Source organism: Papio anubis, chromosome X (genome assembly GCF_008728515.1).
Source record: "Papio anubis isolate 15944 chromosome X, Panubis1.0, whole genome shotgun sequence".
Lineage (NCBI taxonomy): Eukaryota > Metazoa > Chordata > Mammalia > Primates > Cercopithecidae > Papio > Papio anubis.
In genome coordinates this window covers 51,330,258-51,355,062 of record NC_044996.1, presented here as the reverse complement: position 1 = coordinate 51,355,062, position 24,805 = coordinate 51,330,258, and the positions used below count along the sequence as shown (strand labels likewise).

General features: G+C 45.7%; 2 protein-coding genes across 2 annotated transcripts in view; both read left to right on the top strand.

Moving 5' to 3' along the window:
- The first annotated feature begins 632 nt into the window (after positions 1-632).
- ARMCX4 (armadillo repeat containing X-linked 4) lies at positions 633-11,254 on the top strand. The gene is made up of 6 exons (XM_031660709.1): positions 633-1,300; positions 2,408-2,487; positions 2,823-2,906; positions 3,213-3,304; positions 3,649-9,332; positions 9,549-11,254. Exons 4-6 carry the CDS (start codon positions 3,226-3,228, stop codon positions 10,905-10,907), a joined length of 7,122 nt encoding a protein of 2,373 aa, XP_031516569.1. The 5' UTR covers positions 633-1,300; positions 2,408-2,487; positions 2,823-2,906; positions 3,213-3,225; the 3' UTR covers positions 10,908-11,254.
- Positions 11,255-20,259: 9,005 nt separating this feature from the next.
- The window catches only part of ARMCX1 (armadillo repeat containing X-linked 1), a 37,955-nt gene continuing 33,409 nt past the window's right edge, over positions 20,260-24,805 (top strand). The window contains exon 1 of the mRNA XM_017954029.3: positions 20,260-21,250. The gene's annotated coding sequence lies outside the window, so the exon portion shown is untranslated. The remainder of the gene's footprint in view (positions 21,251-24,805) is intronic.

Below are 24,805 nucleotides of genomic sequence, written 5' to 3'. Positions count from 1 at the left end.
AAAATAATGTAAACAAAAGAATGAGTCTTTTGTTATTTTTATGCCCTGAATATTTTTTGTGTCAAATGAAAATGGCTATACTGTATTTTCTGATTACAAAATTATAAAAGAATGTCATATTAAAAGAAAAAAAAAGGAACACAAAAAAGAAAGTTAAAGCTCTACTTGCACCTTCTGCTTTCCTTCCTGATACCCCCTTCCACAGCCCATTTGGTGCAGGCATTGTACTTAGAGAGGGCATGTCGTGTAGGGGGCGGGTGGGGAGTGCTGGTCTTACAGCCTAAGAGAGAAAGAAAGGATTACTCAAAGAAGAAACGGAAAAGGCCACAGTCAAGGTCCGGGAGTGGGTAGGGGGATGCAGACCCTCCCCTGTAACTGAAGATGGGTAAACTCCAACCGCAAGGCGATGATGCCACTTGTGGGCCCTCAGATTGGAGAGGACTGAGATGAGTGACAAGGGCGTGCGCACTGGGGCACCGAGCACAGACCGCAGAAGGGGGATGTCTGTGCGTGCGGAGTGGAGGAGGGGGTAGTTCCTGGTGACTGGCCGCCAGCCCTTGGTGGGTGGTAGGGGGTGGTGGGGAGGAGGACGAGCTCGGCGGTGACGCGCGGTCCTCACGTGACCCGGAGCTGCAGAGCTACGCAGCCTTCGGTGCAGTCGTCACTAGCGTCTGGCTACCAGCTCCCCGCTGCCCTGCGCTCGGCGGGCTGGCATCGGGCCCGGGGATAGCGGAGCAGGTAAGGGCCCCGGGGCCCATGCGTCCTGGCCAGGCCGGCGGAAGCTCACTGAACCAGGCAGCGGTTTCGGGGCTTGAGGGGACGGTGGTCTATGCTGCCTCAAGTTCGAGGAGCCTTTGCCTCTGATTCTCCCTAGCCCCCCTGCCTCCGCCTACATCTGTGCAGGCGAACTGTGGGCTTTGATTTGTGGGGAGATTGTCTCCGCCAGAGGAAAATACAGAGATTGAGATGCCCATCACTCAAATCACTGGCCACACATGTCCGCTAGCTTCCTGCTCAATTTAGTGGAAGGGATGCGCCACGGTGGCGTTTGCAGAGAAAATGGTGGGCCTTAGAGACTGGACGGTGGGGTTGGTAAGGGTGGTGTCTCAGACTGTGGGGAGGGACGTTTGATAACCAGGTTCCTGAACCCGGAAAGGCGAGTATTGGGATCTATGTCCTGGGCTCTAGACCAACACTAAGTGGTTTTACTCTCTCCTGTCTGTCGGACGGTAGTTCGGTGTGGAACTGTTTGCGGCGAGGAGAAAAGAAGGAGAGGAGAAAACTGCACTGGATCACGGAGGTTAGTGGGCGTACAGGCACTATCTGAACCTTTGGAGTTCTATATGAATTCTACGACAGGAACTTAGGTGCGGTTGTCTGATTGGGATGTGGGGTGGTGCTAGCTTGGGGACTTTCCCTAAACTGCATTTTACTTACCACGCTTAGGACTTTTAAATTGTATGTTGAAGATCAATAAAGACAGCAAACTTTTCTACAGATGCTTTTATTTGCATTTCAGATAATATTGAGAAAAGATAAATTGTATTAAATAATATTACTTTTTTTTTTTTTTTTTGAGATGGCCTTTGGCGGGGAAGGATAGTGATTTAGTAGAAGCAAAAGGCTTCCCCTATAGCTTTTCTCTTCTGCTGGAGACTCCTAGAGATAAGTTGAAAGGGACGTGGACAACGGTAGGCTGTGGTTCTAGAGTATGGGATCTGGGGGCTCCCATCTTTCCTGCCATCCTCCAGTTTTCCAGATCCCTCTACCTACCTCACCATCTTGGTGAAGGAAATGGTGGGCTTTTGGGGAAATCCCTAGAACCCTACAGGTGGTTTTAAAATAATTTGCCTTGTCAGGCCCAGTGGTTTTTGCCTGTAATCCCAGCACTTTGAGAGGCCCAAGCAAGAGGATTGCTTGAGCTCAGGTGTTCAAGACCAGCCTGGGCAACATAGCGAGACTTTGTCTCTACATATAATTTAAAAATTAGCTTGGCATGGTGGCACAGGCTGTAGTTCCTGCTGTTCGGGAGGCGGAGGTGGGAGATCTTTTGAGCCTGGGAGGTCAAGACTGCGGTGAGCCATGATCGTGCCACTGCACTCCAGCCTGGGTGACAGAGTGAGGCCCTGTCTCAAAATAAATAAAAAATAAAATAAAATAAAATAAAATAAAATAAAATAAAATAAAATAAAATAATGTGCCTCTCTCTGTTGCCTTTTACTTTTCCTGCCTCGCTTTTCCATCCTTCCCATTTCAGTGCTGGGGAAGCCCCAGGCTTTTTTTTTTTTTTCTGCCAGCAAATAGGTCTCTAAATCCAGACAGGCAGGTACAGGGACCTATGTCTTAGATGGTAAAGTGTCACAAGTACTTAACATCCACTCTCTTCTTTTTCTCCATCTGTTCCAAGGTCTTCCCATAGGCCTGCAGTAGGGCTGTTTACCGTCGGAAGCAAGGGAAAGAGGAGGAGACCAATCTAGAAAGATGGAGGTTGGTGTGAAGCGGGGATAGTCTCTGGGGATGACAAGAGAGGGTGGGCATAGGAGGTGGCTGAGATTTAACAGGATCTCAGTGGAGTGCTGGATTGCCACAGTGCTGCCATGCCTCCTGTGGATTTCAGTGCAGGAAATGATAGGAATATGGGGGTAAGGCTGGGCTGGAGTATGACTGGGGGAAGACTTGATGAGGGGACCATGAGATGGTACACATTAGTATATTGAGCCTGGGCTCTGGCGAGGCAGACATTGGGGTCAGGGATCAGGGTGCTTGTCTGTTCTACCAGAGACTCGGTTTCCATTACCTACTCTTTGTTTACTTGTCCATAGATCTGCCTGCATATCTGCTACAGGGCGTAAGATCACTGGAAGCAAAGAAACAAAGAGGAGATTGCTCCTGATCAGTATAGACTGGTAAGAGTGTGGGGACTGCCTGGGTAGACCTCTAGAGTGGGTTGGTGGAGACCAGTGTGCATCCAGTAAGGACCAGTGACCAGTCTGGAGGATGAGGATCCTCAGCCTCTCCTTTTCCAGCCACCTTTCCCACCATCCCTGTCACTTACTCCATACCCTCACCTTAATTCTGGTACAGGGAAAAGAGTGTGACAGCGTCTTGGGGTGGACTGAAGAAAGGTAGTTTGCTAATAATATGCCTGTCCCATCAAGAACAAACTCTCTACTCCCATCTGTCCCTCCATCTGTTTGTCTGTCTCTCTCTAGGTCCAGAGATCTCATGAATTTATGTATCTACTTTAGGGTGTATTGCCAAGATAAGCAAGAGGAGAGGAGGGAACTGCCTCGGATCATTACAGGTTGGTATGAGGGTGCGGCCCTGTAGACAGGTGACCAGAGTAGGTCCAGTAGAAATCAAAGTCTGGGACTTCTCGGTTGCTCCCATTTATTGTCAGACCTCCTACCATCCTTTCCACTGTTCATTTGGTGTATGGAAATGTGTATAGAAGTACCTTGGAAGAAAATTATTGGGCGTTGGGGAAGGTGGAGAGAGGATGAAATAAGAGGAATGGAGAGGCTGCTAATCATCCTGTCTTCCACCAAGCACATGGTTCTACCCTTTTCTGTTCCTATATGTGTCTATCTGTATGATGCAACAAAATCAGAAGAGAAATTTTAGTCCATTTCCTTCCTCCACTTCTAGGTCCACCTCCAGTGGCAGCTGTAGTGGCCTTTGAGTGGCTGAAGACCAGCACCCTCACAGGCCTATACCCACAACTACCACTCTCTTTACCCCAGCCCAAGTGCGCTCTACCATACCTTGTTCGTGCTTTCAGCAGGGGTGATTACATGGGCCGCACTCAGGAAGTGGGCTGGGTGACTGCAGGACTGGTGATCTGGGCTGGCACCTGCTACTACATTTACAAATTTACCAAGGGAAGAGCCCAGAGTGTGAGGACACTTGCCAGAAATGGATCCACAGTTAAGATGGAGACTGTGGTTGGGGTACAGAGCCAGACCTTGGCCAAAAGTGAAGCAGAGATTAAGACTAAACCCCAGGCTGAGATTGGAGCAGAAACTGGAACAAGAGGTGGGCCTGGGGCTGAAGTAGAGACCAAGGCCACTGCTATAGCCAGACACAGAGCCAACTCTCAGGCCAAAACAATGGTTGAGGCAGAGGCAGAGACTCAATCTGAGTCCAAAGTGGTGGCTGGAACACTGGTCATGACAGAGGCAGTGACTCTGACTGAGGTCAAGGCCAAAGCCAGAGAAGTGGCCATGAAAGAAGCAGTGACCCAAACTGATGCTGAGGCTGGCAAAATAGTTAAGAAAGAAGCAGTGACGCAGACCAAGGCTAAAGCTTGGGCACTGATTGCCAAGACAGAGGCCAAGAGAGAAGCAATGACCCAGACCAAAGCTGAAACTCATATATTGGCTGAAAAAGAGACAGAGATTAACAGAGTAATGGTTACACAGAGTGAGACCTTGGCAGTACCCAAGGAAGTGGTCAAGATGGGGGCCACGAACAAGACTGGAATTGTGGATGAAACCAAGACAAGAGCTCTGGAAGAGACTGTGAGTGTGGCTAAGACTCAGTCTGAGGCCAGGCCTGGTGCCACAGTTGATGCTAGGGGAAATCCCAATGGCATGTCCAGGGAGGTGGCTGGAGTGGACATGAAGTCCTGTGCACAGTCTCAGGCTGTCACCAAGATCAAGGGTGATGACATGCCTGGTGCTGGGATTGAGGACATGGGGAATTGCAAAACCATGTCTAGGGCAGAGTCTGGGGCAGACACGAGGGCTTCTGCTCAGCCTCAAATTGTTGCCAAAACCCAGACTGAGGCCATTCCTGGGGCAAAGGTTGATGCCGGGAATAACGCCAATGCCATGTGTAAGGTGGGGGCAGGGGCAGATGTGAGAGCTTGTGTACAACCTCAGACTGTGGTCAAGAAACAGGCTGAGGTGACGTCTGGTGCCGGGGTTGATGGTAGGGGAAATACCAATGTCATATCTAAGGCAATAACTGGAGCTGACATGAGAGCTGCTGCTCAGCCTCAAGCTGTTGCAAGCGCTCATGCTGAGGCCATGTCTGATGCCAAGGTTAAGGACAGAGGCAATTCCAATGCCATGACTAAAGCAGGGGCCAGGGCAAACCTGAGGGCCAACTCCCAGGTTGAGGCCTTGCCTGATGCCAGGGATAAGAGCAGAGGCAATCCCAATGTTATCGCTAAGGCGGGGGATGGCACAGACATGTTGTCCTGTACACAGCCTCAGCTTGTGGCCAGTGTTCAGGCTAATACCTTGTCTGATGGCAGAATTAAGGTCAAGGGCAATGTCAATACCATGCCTAAGGAAGGAGCTGGGGTGGATATGAAGGCTCAAGGTATGGCCCAGAGCCAGGGTGAAGCCTTACCTAATACTAGAGGTAAGGCTAGGGGCAAAGCCAAAGCCAAGTGTAAGACAGGGTCTGGGATGGACATGAAAACCTGTACTCAACCTCAGACTGGGGTCAAGACCCCAGCTGAGGCCTTGCTTGATTCCAGGGTTGATGGTAGGGGCAATCCTAATGCCACTTCTAAAGCTGGGACTAAGGCAGACCAGAGGGCCTGTGGTCAGCCCCTGGTTGTGGCCAATCCCCAGGGTGAGGCCTTGCCTGGTGCCAAGAATAAAGTCAAGGGCAATCCCCATGCTGTGCTTAAGGTGGGGGCTGGAGAAGGTACAGCAGATTCTGCCCAGCCTCAGGCAGTGGTCAGTTTCCAGGGTGAGGCCTTGCTTGGTACCAAGAATAAAGTTAAGGGTAATCCCAATGTTGTGCTTAAGGCAGAAGTTGGAGCAGATGCAATGGGCACTGCCCAGCTTCAGATTGAGGCCAGTTCCAAGGGTGAGGCTTTGCTTGATTCTAAGAATACGGTCAAGGGTAATTCCAATGCTGTGTCTAAGGCAGGGGCTGGGACAGATACAACAGGCTCTGTCCAGCCCCAGATTGTGGCCAATTCCCAGGGTGAGGTCTTGCCTGGTGCCAAGAATAAGTTCAGAGGCAATTCCACTACTGTGCCTAATTCAGGGGTTGGGCCGTATACAACAGACTCTGCCCAGCCCCAGGCTGTGGCCAATTCTCAGGGTGAGGTCTTGCCTGGTGCCAAAAATAAGGTCAAGGCCAATCTTAATGCTCTGTCTAAGGCAGAAGCTGGGATGGGTGCAACAGGCTCTGTTCAGTCCCAGGCTGTGGCTAATGCCCATTGTGAGACCTTGCCTGGTGCCAAGAATAAGGTCAGGGGAAATTGGAATGCTGTGTCTAAGGCAGGGGCTGGGATGGATACAAGGGGCTCTGCCCAGACCCAGGCTGTGGCCAATTCCCAGGGTGAAGTCTTGCCTGGTGCCAGGAATAAGGTCAAGGGCAATCCCAATGTTGTGTCTAAGGCAGGGGCCAAAGAAGATACAATGGGCTCTGCCCAGCCTCAGGTTGTGGCTAACTCCCAGCGTGAGACCTTGCCTGGTGCCAGGAATAAGGTCAAGGGCAATCCCAATGTTTTGTCTAAGGCAGGGGCCAAAGAAGATACAATGGGCTCTGCCCAGCCTCAGGTTGTGGCTAACTCCCAGCGTGAGACCTTGCCTGGTGCCAGGAATAAGGCCAAGGGCAATTCCAATGCTATTTCAAAGGCAGAGGCTGGGGCAGGCATAATGGGCTCTGTCCAGGTACAGGTTGTGGCCAGTTCTCAGGGTGAGGTCTTGCCTGCGGCCAAAAATAAGGTCAGGGGCAATTCCAATGCTGTGCCTAAGGCAGAGGCTGGGGCAGATACAGTGGGCTCTGCCCAGCCCCAAGCTGTCGCTAATTCCCAGAGTGAGACCTTGCTTGGTGCCAGGAATAAGGTCAAGGGCAGTACCAATACTGTGCCTAAAGCAGGGACTGGGGCAGGCACAAGGCACTCTGCCCAGCCTCAGATTGTGGCCGGTTCCCAGGGTGAGACCTTGCCTGGGGCAAGGGACAAGGCTATGCCCAGCTCTGAGGCAGAAACCACAGCAGAAGGTGAGGTCTATGCAAAGCCTGAGGCTCAGGCCATGCCCATTTCTGAGAGTGAGGGTGGGTCAGGCACTCAAGCCTGCAGAAAGACTCAGCTTAACATCCATGACTACTACTGGAATGGGATTGGTGTTGAAGATTGGATCGCTGCTGAGCGGTGGATCAAATTTAGATTTCAGACCATGGATGGAGACTGGGAAAATAGCGTGTCCTGGGCTGATGATGAGAATGAAGCCAGTATTGGGTCCTGGAGTGGGGCTAGTGATAAGGCTGGGATTATTAGGTCTTGGGCTGTGGCTTGTGATGAGGCCAGTGTTAAGTCCTGGGCTGGGGCCAGGGCTGAGAATGAGGTTGGTATTGGGACTTGGGCTAGAGCTGGGGAGCAGGCCAGTGGAGGGCTCTGGGCTGGGGGTCAGCCTAGTGAGGGGACCTGGGCTGGGGACAAGGCCAGTGGAGGGGCCTGGACTGGGGCTGAGAACCAGGCCAGTGGGGGGTCTTGGGTTCTCGCTGGGAATCAGGCCATTGGAGAGCTTTGGGCTGTGGGTCAGGCCAGTAATGGGTCCTGGCCTGGAGGACAGGCCAGTGGGGTGTCCTGGGTTGGGGCAGAGGCCATTGGAGGGTCCTGGACTGGGGCTGAGAACCAAGCCAGTGGAGGGTCTTGGGCTGGAGCTGGGGCTGGGAATATGAGTAGTGTTTCATACTGGGCTGGCGTCGTGGATCAGGCCAGTGGAGGGTCCTGGGCTGGGACTAGTGATCAATCTGGTGGTGGGTCCAAGCCTAGATTTGAGGATCAAGCCAGTGGAGAAGGGTCCTGGGCTGGGGCTGGTGACCAGGCTAGTGGAGGGTCAAGGTTGGGGCCTGAGGACCAGTCCAGTGGAAGGTCTTGGGCTGACACTGCAGACCAAGCCAGTGGAGGGTCTAGTCTGGGCCATGTAGATCAGTCCAGTGGTGGGTCCTGGGCTGGGACACTTGATCAGTCTGGTGGTGGGTCCAAGCCCATATTTGAAAATCAGACCACTGAAGAAGGGTCTTGGGCTGGGGCTGGTGGCCAGGCTGGTGGGGGGTCCAATGTGGGGTCTGAAGACCAGTCCAGTGGAAGGTCATGGGCTAACTCTGGGGACCAAATCAGTGGAGGATTCTTAGTTGGGGTTGTGGACCAGGCCAATGGAGGATCCTGGACTGGGGCTGGGCATCCTGCTAGTGGTGGGCCAAAGCCTATATTTGAGGATCAGGCCAGTGGCAGAGGGTCCTGGGCTGATGCTGGGGACCAGGTTGTTGGAGACTCTAGGCTGGGGCTTAGGGACCAGTCTAGTGGAGATTCCTGGGCTGGCACTGGGGACCAGGCCAGTGGATGGTTCTGTGTTTGCCCTGGGAGTCAGACGAATGGAGGGTCTTGGGGTGGGGCTAGTGGCCAGGATGTTGGAGGGTCTAGGCCAGGGCCCACGAACCAGTCCAGTGCTGGGTCCTGGGATAGCCCTGGGAGTCAGGTCAGTGGAAGCTCCTGGACTGGGGCTGGGGCTGTGGATCAGGTTGGTGGTTGTTCCAAACCTGGATTTGAGGATCAGGCCATTGGAGGGGGGTTCTGGCCTGGACCTGGGGACCAGACTGGTGGAGGCTCCAGGCCAGGGTCTGAGGATCAGTCCAGTGGAATAGGTTCCTGGGGTGTGGCTGGTGGCCAGGTCCTTGGGGGAGCTAGGCCTGCAGACCAGTCCAGTGGTGGGTCCTGGGCTGGCACTGGGAATCAGGTCAGTGGAAGGTCCTGGATTGGGCCTGGGAATCAGGCTGGTGACTGTTCCAAGCCTGAATTTGAGGATCAGGCTTGTGGAGGAAGCTCCTGGGCTGGTGCTGGGAGCCAAGCCAGTGGAGAATCCTGGGCTGGATCTACGCCTGGGAATGAGGCCACTGGAGGGTCTAGGATGGGATCTGAGGACCAGGCCACTGGAGGATCCTGGGCTAGATCTGAGGACCAGGCCAGTGGAAGGTTCCAGGTCAGTGTTGAGGTGGAGGCCAACGAAGGATTCTGGTTTGGGCCTGGGGCTGAGGCCGTTATAGGGTCTTGGTGCTGGACAGAGGCGAAAGCTGATATTGTGTCCAAGCCTGATGATAAAGATGAGGCCACTACTGCATCCAGATCGGAGGCTGGGGAAGAGGCCATCATTTGTTCTAGGACTGAGGCTGAGAACAAGGCTAGTAGTGGCTCCTGGATTAGATCTGAGGAGGTGGCTTATATGGGCTCCTGTGTAGGGACTGAGGCTGAGGCTGAGGCTGGGGCTGAGGCTGGGGCTGAGGCTGAGGCTGGGGCTGAGGCTGGGGCTGAGGCTGGGGCTGGGGCTGGGGCTGAGGCTGGGGCTGGGGCTGGGGCTGGGGCTGGGGCTGAGGCTGAGGCTGGGACTGGGGCTGAGGCTGAGGCTAGGGCTGAGGCTGAGGCTAGGGCTGGGGCTGAGGCTGAGGCTAGGGCTGAGGCTGAGGCTGAGGCTGAGGCTGAGGCTAGAGCTGGAGCTGAGGCTGAGGCTGAGGCTGAGGCTGAGGCTGAGGCTGGGGCTAGGGCTGAGGCTGAGGCTGGGGCTGGGGCTGAGGCTGAGGCTGGGGCTGGGGCTGGGGCTGAGGCTGGGGCTGGGGTTTGGTCCTGGGATGGAGATGCAACCACTGTAGAGTCTAGGCTTGGGGCTGGGGAAGAGGCTGGTGTAGAGTCCTGGACCTTGGCTAGGGATGTGGGAGAGGATGAGCTAAGTAGAGAGTCCAGCCCCGATATTGAGGAAATCAGTTTAAGGTCTTTGTTTTGGGCTGAGAGTGAGAACAGTAATACGTTCAGATCTAAGAGTGGGAAAGATGCCAATTTTGATTCTGGAGCTGGGGATAACACCAGCATCGAGGATAAGTTTGAGGCTGCTGGTGGAGTTGATATAGGGTCTTGGTTCTGTGATGGTAATGAAAATACAAATGAGGACAAATCTGCATCTAAGGCTAAAGCCAAAAAGTCATCTGAGTCAAGAGGCACATATCCGTCCATGGTCCCTGGGGCAGGAATGGGGTCATGGGATGGAGCCATGATCTGGTCGGAAACTAAGTTTCCACACCAAAGTGAGGCCAGTTTCCCAGTTGAAGATGAGTCCAGAAAACAAACCAGGACTGGGGAAAAACCTCGGCCCTGGTCTTGCCGCTGTAAACGCGAAGCTAATATGGATCCACGAGATCTTGAAAAACTCATTTGCATGATTGAGATGACTGAAGATCCTTCTGTTCATGAAATAGCCAATAATGCTTTATATAACAGTGCTGATTATCCTTATTCTCACGAAGCTGTTCGTAATGTAGGTGGAATTTCAGTTATTGAAAGCTTGCTCAATAATCCCTACCCCAGTGTTAGACAGAAGGCTTTAAATGCACTGAATAATATCTCAGTGGCTGCTGAAAACCATAGGAAGGTTAAAACTTACTTAAACCAAGTATGTGAAGACACCGTCACCTATCCCTTGAATTCAAATGTGCAGTTGGCTGGACTAAGATTGATAAGGCATCTGACTATTACCAGTGAATATCAGCATATGGTTACAAATTATATTTCAGAATTTCTTCGTTTGTTAACAGTGGGAAGTGAAGAAACTAAAGATCATGTTTTGGGAATGCTTTTGAATTTCTCTAAAAATCCATCTATGACAAAAGACTTGCTCATTGCCAATGCACCGACATCACTGATTAACATTTTTAGCAAGAAAGAGACAAAGGAGAATATTCTTAATGCTCTTTCACTATTTGAAAATATAAATTACCATTTTAAAAGAAGAGCAAAAGCATTTACCCAGGACAAATTCAGTAAAAATTCCCTTTATTTCCTATTCCAACGACCTAAAGCATGTGCCAAGAAACTTCGAGCCTTAGCAGCAGAATGCAATGACCCTGAGGTGAAAGAGAGAGTTGAACTATTAATAAGTAAACTCTGATTTGCTGTATGTTCCCAAACAAATTTGAGTAACATTTTGGTTTTGCACTCTGGAAGTAATGCACATTGTAAATTGCATTATAACTTCGAAACTGATGTTACCTATGATGGTCTATAGCCAGACCATTTTATGAACACCAAATGAATTCAAGCTTGTACTAAAAATACATGTGTTGATTTTTATCTTGTCTGGATTGAGATATTTTTAGTATGCTTCATGAGCAGAAACTGAACGGATTCTTCATAAGTAAGGTAATCTTTGGTCCTTTGTGTGGACTTATGTTTATACATTTAAGACTTTATTTTTATGTCATCAATAAAGTTGTGTGTTTTAAGCAGCAGAAAAAAGTTATTGTCCTTGTCCTTGAGTTTATGATCTGTTTGGAAAGGCAAGATATATGGAAACAAAAAGATAGTAATAAAACTGGGAGCTTCCAATCATGGCCAGATGCCTCCTATCAGTGTTTAGAGGTGGCAAAAACTGCTTCAGGCAACAGTGCTCAAGGAAAGTTTTACAAAGGAGGGGGACCCTTAGGTAAGCTGGGATTCAAGGATACAAAAGGATCAGAAGGGCACTCAAGATGGAAGGAGTGATGGGAAAAAAGGCATGGAGATGGGAATCCTTCTCCAGAGAGAAGTGCTGGCCTGCTGGAATGGAAAGTGTAGGGAGGGTAGTGATGAGAGAGAGAGTCAGGCGGTAAAGGTGAGTCCTGTTCGTGGAGCACCCCTAACTGCTAAACTGGGGTGTCTGAATATTACTGCATCCACCCCTGGGAGACATCAAGGCTTTTTGTGACCAGAGGAATGACAAGATGAAAGGAAAACGATACGGTAGATTTATGTGCAGCAGGAGTCCAAGCTGGGGTGGGGATAGGAGTGGTGACTGGAGATTGGAAAAACAGGAAGCTACCACAAGTTAGTCCAGGCATGAGATAATAAAGGTGTGAAGTTTTACTGGTGGCCATGGGAATGGTAAGGAGAGTATGGATGTGAGAGGCCCTTTGAACCAAAAAGTGCTGAGATGTATTCTGGAGACATACAGAGAGGACCAATTTTATTTTAGGGTCCTTGGGGTATTTGACAGAAAAATGTCCTCTTGGCCAATTCTGATATCCATGTAAGTGAACAGTTACAACTCTGAAGTAATAAGAAAGTGTACTAGAAGAAAGAATAAGTTTTAGTGCTTGTATCGGATTTCCTTTATAAGGTTGGTTAAGGTGGGGCCTTTGTGGAACCATAGAGAGTGTTGTTGGGGTACACATAAAAGATCTACCTCGCTCCCACGCCTTAGTGAGGGTGAGGGTGTCAGGGGAGGAGCACTCTCAAACTGCTGGTGGGAGTATACACTGGTACAAGGTCCATTGGAATATATGCACATCCTTTGACCCTGTAATTCCACTTGTAGAAATGTATCTTTAGGAAATAATCACATAATTGGCTTGTGGAAAGCTGTGCATCTTCAAACTGTTTGGAAGGGTGAAAAATTGTAAATGACCCAAGTATCTCAAGATAGGCAGTTGGCTAAGCAAATTGATGTGTGTCTACACATTTAAATATTATGCAGCTATTGAAAATGTTGATGGACATCTACATGTGCCTACATTAGAAATTCAGCATATAATCTTAAGTGGGAAAAATAGGCTGTAAAAGCACATGCCATACTTTTAATGAAGAAAAAGTATATATCTAAATTATCTTGCTACATACTCTGAGAATGTTAATAGTTTTCTGTGGGTGTTAGACTGATGGGTGATTTCATTTTTTTTTTTTTTTTTCCTTTCTTTTGAGACGGAGTCTCGCTCTGTCTCCCAGGCTGGAGTGCAATGGCGTGGTCTGGACTCACTGCAACCTCTGCCTCCTGGGTTCAAGCGATTCTCCTGCCTCAGCCTCCCGAGTAGCTGGGATTACAGGCGCCTGCCACCACACCTGGCTATTTTTTTTGTACTTTTAGTAGAGACGGGGTTTCACCACGTTGGCCAGACTAGTCTTGAACTCCTGACCTCAGGTGATCTGCCTGCCTCGGCTTCCCAAAGTGCTGGGATTACAGGCGTGAGCCACCACGCCCGGGCTCATTTGTTTTTTACTTAACTCTATTTATGATATTTATATAATAAATGAAATTTTATGCATAATTTACCAACAAGGAAAAGGATGGATTCATACTAGGCAGGCCTGGTCAATAGTATTTGAGGGACCTGGAGCAAAAGCATAAATGGAGGCTCACGTATTTATGTCTACATATTTGGAAAATATAACTTAAAATTTTAAATAAATATTATTTGTAAAGCAATAAGTGTTTTAAAATTTAAATCTTATTAGGTATTTTAAAAATGAAACCATTCTCAATACTAGCATTCGATGGCCACCAACTTACTCTACTGTAAAAAAAAATGGTGTCACGCTTGTAGTGGATTCTGCCATCTGATGCCCTGATCCCCCTTCAGGAATGAAAAGCTTATTATTTTAATTGCCAGGAGTGCGGCAAGTACACAGTCCTCAGCTGTCAGGCCTCTTCAGGAATTTCCTCAGCTGAAGAAAGCCACCTCCCGCAAGGTTACACCCCCTACCTGGGGGTATTTCACATCCAATTACTGATGGATATGGCTTTCTTGCCCCAAATTGGGATAGCTTCACTCCTCCCTCTGTCCAATCCTGCTTCCTTCTTTTCCCTTCCACAGGTGTTGATCCCAACAGCATTCCCTAGTAAAAACTCTTCCTGCTGAACTCTGTCTCTGGGTCTGCTTCCTGGGAAGCCAACCTGCAACAGTTGGTTCAAGAAGTGGTTCGAGAAAGCAAACACTGTGATGAAATTTTGGAGATGAATCACCTGCTACTCAGCTGTCAATGAAGACCCGTCATTGGTGGTAGGTGGAGTAGATAGGCCTCTGGAACAAGGTAGCAGAGGAATTGTTAAAACTTTCAATGTGGTTAACTGGGGTGGCATACAGGTAAAAGGGGACACATTAACTGGTGCCATGTATCAGACCTTTGAGAAATATGGGAAATATTAAATATAAGGAAGGCCAGAAAATTGGGTGGCTGTTGCTAAGTGGATTGAGCTCTAGAAAAGAATAACAAAAAGCTGAATTAAATTAATCAACAATTGAAAGCTATGTTTGAAAGCCAGAGGGCTTTATTCATAACATATAAAGAGGTTCTCATCTTTTCCAGGTAAATGGTGGAGAAATCTGAGGAGTAGACTCAGGATTTGTTAAAAGAAAGCTTCAAAGAAAGTTAAAATTCTAACCAAGACAAGTCTTCTATGCCAAGTTCAGTGCCATGGTTAAGAAGGAATGGGACTCTGACACTTGGGATGGGGACATCTGGATTGATGTCCCTAAAAATTCTTATATTCCCAGATTCCCCTGAGCCCCTTGAGAAGTGTCCTACTCCTCCCTATTAAGGGCTGGCACTCCATCTTGCTTCAATATATGGAATCCTTTCCCCTGTAAGATAACCTGGGTTTCCCTCAGAATCTGCCCTCACCTCCTATCCTGGCCACTGGGCCTATAACTAGGATTAAGCCACAGCATAATCTAGCTGGCGATGTGCTGGGTGTAGTAAGGAAAGAAAGAGAATACACCAACAAAGAGTTTCAGGATGTAACCTAGCCAGCATGTACCAGAAGGTGCTGAGGGAATAAGTATGGCACCAAATTCTGAGGAGCTCGATCAGGAGGGCTGGAATATAAACTTGAATATAAGAGAATTAATCAATTTGAAAGTGCTCTCCCAGAATACAGGATTTAATACCCTAGAAAAAAAACACAGGAAATGACATGAACTCATTACTACGATGGCTCCTCAAAGTATGGAAAAAGCCATGGCCTACATTAAGTGAGGTGTAAATGCCAGAGTTGCCATAGAAGATGGTGGAAAAAGGGATCAAAGACTCAGAGAGGTGAGAATTATATAATAAACCTATTATGTAAGGCCAGAAAACCCTCTAGAAGATTATATTCTGCAGGAGAATCCAAAGGACAAACCATTTACCACAGCTATAAGGAATATTCTGGTGAGAGGGACATGTGAAGTTCAGTAGTGGATCTCTTCTGCATGCCAGGGCTCAGAGTAGGAGAGCATCTTATGGAACAAGGATCACTGATAGAAATGATGATGCCTCTGAAACAATAGAGGCAAGATGGCTGCACTTAACTGTCAGAAGTCAAGTGGATGTAAATACCACAATGCACTACAGGGTCAGAGTGGCAGGTGGGGAGGCCTGACTTGCAGAGAGCTATGGAGATGGTTAATAGAACACAGTACCCCTAGTGGGTAGATGGTTAAGAGACAGTTAATAGGACATGGACAGTCAATACAACATAATATCCTGGGGGGAAATAGGCAGCCAACAATTTGCACTCTATACAAACACAAGAAATGAAAGGTGGTCACAGGTTTAAGGGAGGTTGCCTCAATAAAAAGTCATAATTACTTATCCAGCTTCTAGTCTCAAGTCAGGTTTTGATCCACAACACATGATTTGAAGGAAAGGCTGAGCGCCCAGGAAGAAGGACCCTACAACGCATGTGTAGTAATGATTGTTCTAGTCCTTCCATTTACTCAGGTAACTGTGTACCAAGGAAAGAGAAATACTCAAACATTTTGAGAACAGATGGACACTGGTTCTGACTTGATATTGATACCCAGAGACCTAAAGTGTCTTAATTGGCCCCCTTATTAGAATGGAGGCACATGGCAGCCAAGTATTAAAGGGGATCCTGGCCTAGGTAGGGTTCACAGTGGGCCCACTGAGTTCACAGACCCACTCAGTGGTTATGTTTTTGATCTCTGAATGTATAATTGGAATAGACATAGTTGGTTAGTTGGTACAAGCCCTATAGTAGTTCTTTGGCCTGTGGAGTCAGAGCTATTTGTATATGAGAAGGCCAAGTGGAAGCTTCTGAAACTGTCCTCACCTTCCCTGGCCAAGATAGTAAATGAAAACATATGGCATCTGTGTAGTGGAGGATGGCAGAAACTATTGCCGCCTTTGAAGACCTAGAGAATGAAGAGGTGTGGTCTCCATCATATCTTCATTTAATTCACCAGTTTAACCTGCAAAATGTGGACAGAGCCTAGATGACACTAGACTACTGAAAACTCAGCCGAGTAGTAAGACAATTGCAGTGGCATACCAGATATGATATCTTTGCTACAGCAGAAAGCATGGCCTTAAGTACCTAGTTTTCAGCTATTGATTTAGAAAATGTGTTTTTTTTTTCCTATCTGTATCATAATGGAAAGTCCATATTCACACAGAATGGATAACAGTATGCATACACAGTTTTTCCTCAGTGCTCTACTAACTTTCATGTCCTCTGTCACAATACAGTCTGAAGAGATCTGGACCACTCAAACATCCTTCAGAATATAGTACTAGTCCACAATGTCAGTGACGTCATGCTAATTGGACCAAAATGAGTAGGAAGGGGCTAGCACATTGGAGGCCTTAGTAAGGCACATGCACTATGGAGAATGGGAGATGAACCCTACAAAGACCTAGGGGGTTGACCACATTAAGTATAATTTTTAGGAGTTGAATGGCCTGGGGAATGCCACAATATCCTCTCAAAGGGAAGGACAAATTAAGGTATTTTTTTACCTTCTTCACAGAGAATTTTCTGGAAGTGCACTGCCTGGTAGGCCTCTTTGGGTTTTGGAAATACCACATTTCACACCTGGAATTACTGTTTCACCCCATATACTGGGTGACACAAAAGGTGCCAGCTTTGAGAACTATAGCAGAACAAGCCCCTATAGCAGGTCCAGGATGCAGTTTTAAGCAGTTCTGCCACTTGATGCATACAAGGGACAGTCCTTATGGTACTGATTCAGGTGAACTCCAAAACTGGGGCTTAGCCCAGGGGAGTTCTTGCCTTCACTCAGGAAAGAATTCAAGAGCGAGCTGACGGTAAAAGAAGGCAAGTTTATTAGAGCAATAGTGTATAGCGAAATGGCTGCTCCATAGACAGACCAGGGCTGTCTCATAGGCAGAGGAGCCCTGAGTAGCAGTGTACAGCAAAGTTGCTCCTCCACAGGCAAAGCAGCCTGGAGCAGCAGCAGCAGTATATAGCAACAGTAGCATTCTGGAGCAGCAGAGGGAGCAGGACAGCAGTTCTGCTGGCTAGCTATATTTATACCCACTCATAATTATATGCTAATGAAGGAATGGGGTTTTGGAATTTTCTAGAAAAGAAGTGGGAAGTTCCTGGAACCATATAAGGCAACTTCTGGGTCATTGCCATGGCACATTGCCATGGCATTTGTAAACTGTCATGGCACTGGTTGGAGTATTAATAATGAGCAGTGAGGACAACCAGAGGTTGCTTTTTTCATCATCTCTTGGTGTCTTTACTGCATCCTGTTTTTGATCAGCCTGTTTTTGATAGAGCCATTACCAGTGCTCGGAAAACAAGTCCTGCTGATCTCCTATCTCAGTATTAGAGGTATCTGTGTTGGAAAAAGATGCCATGTGGAGTATTTGGAAGCCCCTATGGGAAAGGCCCTATGGGAAGCCCCTATGGGGAAATCACAACATAGCTAGGGTTGTGGAGCAAAGCCATGTCATATGAATGGAAAATTATATACCTTTTAAGAACAGCTCCTGACATGCTACTACATCCTGGTAGAGATGAAAAGCCTGACTATAGGACATCCAGTGGCCATGCAGCCAGAATTGCTTTATGAGCTGAGTTCTGTCAGATCCACCGAGGTATAAGGTTGAGTAGCCCCAGCAATGAGATGGAAGTTTCTTTTTTGTTTCTTTTTTTTGAGACAGTGTCTCGCTCTGTCATCCAGGCTGGAGTGCAGTGGCATGATCATGGCTCACTACAGCCTTGACCTCCTGGCTTAAGTGAGCCTCCCACCTCAGCCTCCTGAGTAGTAGGAATATAGGCACACACCACCATACCTCACTAATCTTTTAATTTTTTTGTAGAACTTGGGCTCCACTATGTTGCTCAGGCTGGTCTCGAACTACTGGGCTCGAGGGCCTCTCCTGCCTTGGCCTCCCAAAGTGCTTGGATTAGAGGCATGAGCCACTGTGTCCAGCCAAGATGGAAGTTTTATATATGGGATCAAGCACAAGCAGGACTGGAGGGCATAAGCAGTTGCACGATCAGGTAGAGTAGATCCTCTATGATATCCACCACTGTTGCACTAGTACCTTTCCTTATCTACAGCTATGGCCTTACACCAGATCCCATGTGACACAGGCATTCAAGTGTTCTTTAATAAGTGTGTGTGTGTGTGTGTGTGTGTGTGTGTCTGAGAGAGAGAGAGAGAGAGAGAAAGAGAGAGAGAAGGAGAGAGAGATTCTAGACCCAAGACCATTCAAAACTTGGGACTTAGGGGGGCCTTCTGCTCAGTTCTAAGAGTCCTCATGCCTACTTATGGGGCTAGGGTAGCAGTGGACAACATTTCTAAATGTTTTGGAGGGATAGGTGGTCTTATAGTCAGTTTGGGGTCTGACTCTGCTCAGGTCTCCAAATTCTTACTCTAGTGTTGTTGTAGTAGTAGACTCAGGGCTCAGAGGTTGGTTTAAGATTTTGAGTACAGTGGCTTTGCTGGGTCTTGCACATATAAGGAGTCATATAAGACCACTTTCCAAAGGTGAAAATGCAATCTTTCTTCTTGGGCAAAAATGTCCATTTCTGAAAATCACATGAACTGATTGGTCCTTGAGGCAGTTTAGTGTAGGGGAAAGTGTATAATCTGGAGTGAGGAATGAATGGAGAGGGATATTAACAGTTCTCTTCTCCTTTTATTTTTCGGACATAAAGGAGAAGATTTGGGAGAGGAAGAGGATTAATCCTGATTTGAACTCTTTGAATTTGAAGTGCTTATGTACTATGATTTGAATATGGTTTATCCCCATCCAAACTCATGTTGAGGATGAGTTCCCAATGTGACAGTGTTGAGAGGTGGTAACCTTAAGAGGTGTTTGTGTCATGAGGAATCTGTCCTGATGAGGGTTTTAATGCAGTCTCTTTGGAGTGAGAGAGTTCTTGTGCTCATGGGACTGGATTAGTTACTGTGAGAAAGTTGGTTGTTATAAAGTGAGTCTGCCTCTTGTGCTCGGTGTCTTTTGCATGTACCTGTTTCCCCTTTTGTTTCTTTGCCATGTTTTGATGCCCTCAAAAGAAGTTGTCAGATGTGACTGCCCAGTCTTGAACTTCCCAGCCCTCAAAACTGTGAGTTAAATAAAACATTTCTTTATAAATGTCGTCTTAGGCATTCTCTTACAGCAACACACAACAAACTAAGACACTATGGGACTTCCAAGTGGAGAAGCTCAGTATTTATTTGAGAGGTATGTATCTAGAGCTCAGAATAAATGTCTGGGATGAAGATACATATTATGGATGATAACAGAAGAGTAAATCAGGTAGCCTCAGTGAGGAGTACAGGTGGAAAAACTGAGGACAGAACACTGAGGAAGCCTAGTACATGTGGGGCTTTGGAAGAAAATAGTGCAGAATTGAAACCGAGAATACAGCCTTCCATGAGTATTATTATGCATCCCTCGTACATCCTTATTTTTTCTTTAAAAATTGTAGTAAAATATACGTAACATTTACCATCTTCACCATTTTTAGGTGTACAGTTCAGTGACATTAAATATATTAACATTGTTGTGCAACCATTACCACCATTCATCTCCAGAACTGTTTCCTTTTCTTTTATTTTTTGAGATGGATTTTCACTCATTGCCCAGGCTGAAGTGCCATGGCACGATCATGGCTCACTGCAACCCCCGCCTCCCGGGTTCAAGCGATTCTCCTGCCTCAGCCTCCCAAGTAGCTGGGATTACAGGCACCTGCCATCACTCCCGGCTAATTTTTTGTATTTTTCATAGAGACGGGGTTTCACCATATTGGCCAGGCAGGTCTCGAACTCCTGACCTCAGGTGATCCATCCACCTTGGCCTCCCAAAGTGCTGGGATTATAGGCGAGAGCCACCACGTCCCGCCCAGAACTGTTTTCATCTTCCAAACTGAAATGTTTACCCGTTAAACAGTAACTCCCCTCACTGCTCCCCCAGCCCCTGCAAAGCACTATTCTACTTTCTATTTCTATGAATGTAACTACTGAAGGTGCCTCATTTTAGTGGAACCATATATGATTTGTCCTTTTGTGACTTAGCATAATATTCTTCTATTAGTCTACTTGGGCCACTATAACAAAATACCACAGACTGGGTGGCTCACAAACAGCAGAAACTTATTTGCTGGAGGCTAAGAAGTCAAAGATCAAAATGCCAAAAATTTCCGGTAAGGGCTTTTTTCATGGCTTGTCAATGGCTGCTTTCTCACTGTGTCCTCATGTGGCCTTTCCTTGGTGCGTTGAGAGAAAGAGAGAGAGAGAGAGAGGCACTTTCTGATGTCTCTTCTTATAAGGGTACGAATCCTACAAAATCAGAACCCCACCCTTATGATTTCATTTAACCCTAATTACTTCCTTAGAGGTCCTATTTCCAAACATAGCCACATTGGAAGTTAGGGCTTTAGCATGTGAATTTTGCGGGGACACAACCATTCAGTCCGTAATGGTTCTCAAGTTTCCAGTTCTTTACACAGAATTGGAGTCCTACTCTATGTTCAATCTCAGAATCTGGTTTTTAAAATGTATTTTTCATAGTTATAGGGTGCCATAACAATTACAGAAATCCAGCAGAACCTTCCTTCATCCTTCCCTACCCCAGATTTCTGCTTCCAAATTAATTTCAATTTCTTTTTAAAATTACTTTTAATTCCAGATTACTTACAATTGTCTTAACTCTTTCTTCTGATATTGCCTTTATATTTTTATCAACCATTTTATTTCTTGATTTCTAAATTTTATGTATCAGCTAGGACTTCCTACAGTGGAAGGATTCAGTTGTCTTATACCTCCCATCCTGTACACAACCACACTTCTCCCATATTCTCCCAATATATTGTTGTATCACTATATTATGTTAAATCAACATTCAGTGTTTACATTATGTCTATGTAAGGATTTTTCACAATTGAGACATTAGAAGGAGAGGCAGATAAGTGCATAGACTCTGCCACTAGACAGCCTGGCTTCAAATCCTGAATTTGTCATTTAATAGCTACATGATCTTGAACAAATCTCTTTCACTCTCTGTCTCACTTTCACCATGTTTAAAATGGGAAATGGCATATCTCATACGATTTCTATGAGGATTAAAAGATTAAGCACTCAGAGTCATACTTGGTACATAATAATTGGCATCTATTATATATTATTGTTGTTCATTGTATACATTTTCCCCCTAGAGTTCATGGATCCTTCTGTATTCCTGCTCCGTTTTGGAAGATTACTCTTCAGGCCTAAGGTACAGCTATTGTCCTAGAAACTCCCTTGTCATCATAGTGGAATTTTCTTAGTCTCTTTTTCATGTTGGATTTTGCTTTCCCTACATTCCGTGGCTTCATCTTTCTTGACTTATGACCTCATTTTGACAAAATAAATCTACGTTTATGAGAAAGAGTGTATAGTATATAAATAGTTTGAGATTTTGCCTGTCTGAAAATGCCTGTATTCTACCCTTACCCTTGACTGATAATTATTGGATATAAAATTCTAAATTTAGGTCATTTCCTTCAGAATTTTAAAAATTTACTTTTCAAATCAAAGCTGTATATGCATATAGTTTAAAAAATCCAATACAGTCATGCACTGCATAACAACATCAATGATGGACAGCATATACGATGGTGGTCCCATAAGATTATAATGAAGCTGAAAAATTCCTATCAGCTAGTGATGTCATAGCCATTGTAATGTTGCAGCACAGCACATTACCTTTTCTATGTTTAAATGTTTAGATATGTAAATACCATTGTGTAACAATTGCCAACACTATTCAGTACAGTAACACGCTGTTCAGGTCTATAGCCTAGGAGCAATAGTTTATACTATATAGCCCAGGTATGTAGTAGGCTATATCATCTAGGTTTGTGTAAATACACTCTACAATGTTCACACAATGACTGTATCACCTAACAATGCATTTATCAGAACGTATCTTCATTGTTAAGCAATGCATGAGTTTATACAAGGCTATACAAGTTCATACAAGAGTTCATACAAGGCTAATGTATTAGTCTGCTTGAGCTTCCATAACAAAATTCCACAGGTTGGGTGGATTAAACAACAGAAATTTATTTTCTCATAGTTATGCAGGCTAGAATTCCAAGATCAAGATGCAATCAAGGTTAGTTTCTGGTGTAGCCTCTCTTCCTGGCTTGTATATGGCCACCTTCTTGCTGTGTCCTCACATGGTCTTTTCTCTGTGTGTGCATGGAGATAGAGAGAGATCTTTCTTGTCTCTTCTTATAAGGACACCAATCCTGTCAGATTAGGGCTCTACTCTTAGTACCCAATTTAACCATAATTACCTCCTTAAAGGCTCTATCTCTGAATACAGTCACGTTAAGGGTTTAGGGCTTCAATATATACATTTTGGGGGACACGATTCAGTACATAACAGCTTACTATGACAAACAGCAATATCCTGTATCTCAACACTATTTCCCACACCCAGAAGCAATAAATTTCAACTCTTTTAATGTATTATTTTGGGATTATCTGTCTATGTCAAAATAACATACTTATATTGTTTCTTGATTTTTGAGTTTTAAGTCACTGACTTCCCACTATGGAGGATGAGTTTAACTCTTCTTTTATACTCACCCCTGCTTACTGTAATCATACATTTCTACATTTCTTTTTTTTTTTTTTTTTTTTTTTTGAGACGGAGTCTCGCTCTGTCGCCCAGGCTGGAGTGCAGTGGCGCGATCTCGGCTCACTGCAAGCTCCGCCTCCCGGGCTTACGCCATTCTCCTGCCTCAGCCTCCCGAGTAGCTGGGACCACAGGCGCCCGCCACCTCGCCCGGCTAGTTTTTTGTATTTTTTAGTAGAGACGGGGTTTCACCGTGTTCGCCAGGATGGTCTCGATCTCCTGACCTCGTGATCCGCCCGTCTCGGCCTCCCAAAGTGCTGGGATTACAGGCTTGAGCCACCGCGCCCGGCCACATTTCTACATTTCTTATACCCTGCCCTCCCAATTACTTTATTCTTATTTTAGTTATATTGACAGTATTATGTTGACTATGTACTTGTTATTGAAAGTTGAGTTACATAGTACATTAGGATTATTTTTTCCTGTCCTGCACAACTTTTTATTTTCTCTAGATTTAATTTCTTTCCCCCTCTCTTTTCCTATGTATTTATCACCAATTTATTTCCAAAATATACTCCCAATTATGTAAATATTCTTCCATTATGTTTATATAAATTAGGTATTCTACCAATTTCATTTTCTGGACAAAGTTTCTCTTGGGAATCTTCTGAACTGCTTTAAACTAGACTGGTTGCACTCTAGGCATGCAACACAACTTTTATTTTGGGATCTCTTTTCACAATAATCTTGGTGACTTTCTTTGCTCACTATTGTGTTAGACTCACTGTTTCCTGGATCTCATATCTCCCTCTTTCTTGGTTTATGCTCTCTTTTGGCAGAGCACATCTTCCAGTAGCTTCCTGAGAAAGTGTATATGCAAAGCACACTTTTGAGATCTTTCAGGTTTGAAAATGTCATTTTTCTACTCCAACACTTGATTGATAGCTTGGCTGGAGATGGAATTTTGAATTGGAAATTCTCTAAGAATTTTGAGGACATTGTTTCATTGTATTTTAGCTTCCAGTGTTGCTGTTGAGAAGTCAGATGTTACTCCAGTTCTTTTTTACATATTTGCTTTTTCACTAGGTAATACATTCACATGGTTCAAATTAATAACAAAAAAATGCAGCGAAAAACCTCCCTCCAACCAACATTCTTCTTCCACTCAGTTCCCCTTTTCCCAAAACAGATAACTATTGTTATTAGTTTCTTTCATACTTCCAGGATTTCTTCTTGCATATGTAAGGAAACATAAATGTAAATATTCTTATTTTACTCCTTTTATAAAAGATAAAATATAGTATATATACACACATACATTCACACACTTGCTGTCCTGCACTTTGCTTTTCTTAGGTTGTTTATTTGCTTGTTTTACTTAACAGTATATCTCGGAAGTCTTTCCACATGAGTACATAATTTACTCACATTTTACAGCTGCATAATCTCCCTTTGTGTGAATGTACCAATTTTATTTAGAAAGCTCTCTTCCAATGAATATTTTGATTATTTCCAGTCACTCCAATGACAAACATTGCTTCAATAACTAATCTCCAGTCTTCTGCCAGGGTCGAGGAGGGATAGTCACTGAGGTACTTGGAGTGGAAGAGTGAGGGTCTAACTGTTTTTGAAACATTTAACCAAGCCTCCTATTTTTGGTCTTATTTTCACCCTTGCTTATTAGAGAATACTATTCTCTGAGCTTGGGGGTTCTGTGAGATAAATTAGATTACTTCTCACCTTTTTCTACTTTAGGGATAGGATGCAGCTATCTCAAATCTAGTAAGTTGATTGCAATGTGCCCATCTGTACTCCAGCTTCTAAACTTGTGTTACTGTTGTCTCCTATCCTTTTCTTTTTACTATTGTACCTTTCAATATATTTTTCTTTTATTATACTTTAAGTTCTAGGGTACATGTGCACAATGTGCAGGTTTGTTACATATGTATACATGTACCATGTTGGTGTGCTACATCCATTAACTCATCATTTACATTATGTATATCTCCTAATGCCATCCCTCCCCCCTCCCCCCTCCCCACAATAGGACCCAGCGTGTGATGTTCCTCTTCCTGTGTCCAAGTGATCTCATTGTTCAATTCCCCACCTATGAGTGAGAACATGTGGTATTTGGTTTTCTGTTCTTGCGATAGTTTGCTAAGAATGATGGTTTCCAGCTGCATCTATGTCCCTACAAAGGACACA

Coding starts and splice junctions, on each gene's coding strand:
- ARMCX4 (XM_031660709.1), top strand. CDS start 3,226: ATGAATTTATGTATCTACTTTAGGGTGTATTGCCAAGATAAGCAAGAG. Junction 3,305..3,648: donor ACTGCCTCGGATCATTACAG/GTTGGTATGAGG, acceptor CTCCACTTCTAG/GTCCACCTCCAGTGGCAGCT. Junction 9,333..9,548: donor GGGCTGGGGCTGGGGCTGGG/GCTGGGGCTGAG, acceptor GCTGAGGCTGAG/GCTGGGGCTGGGGCTGGGGC.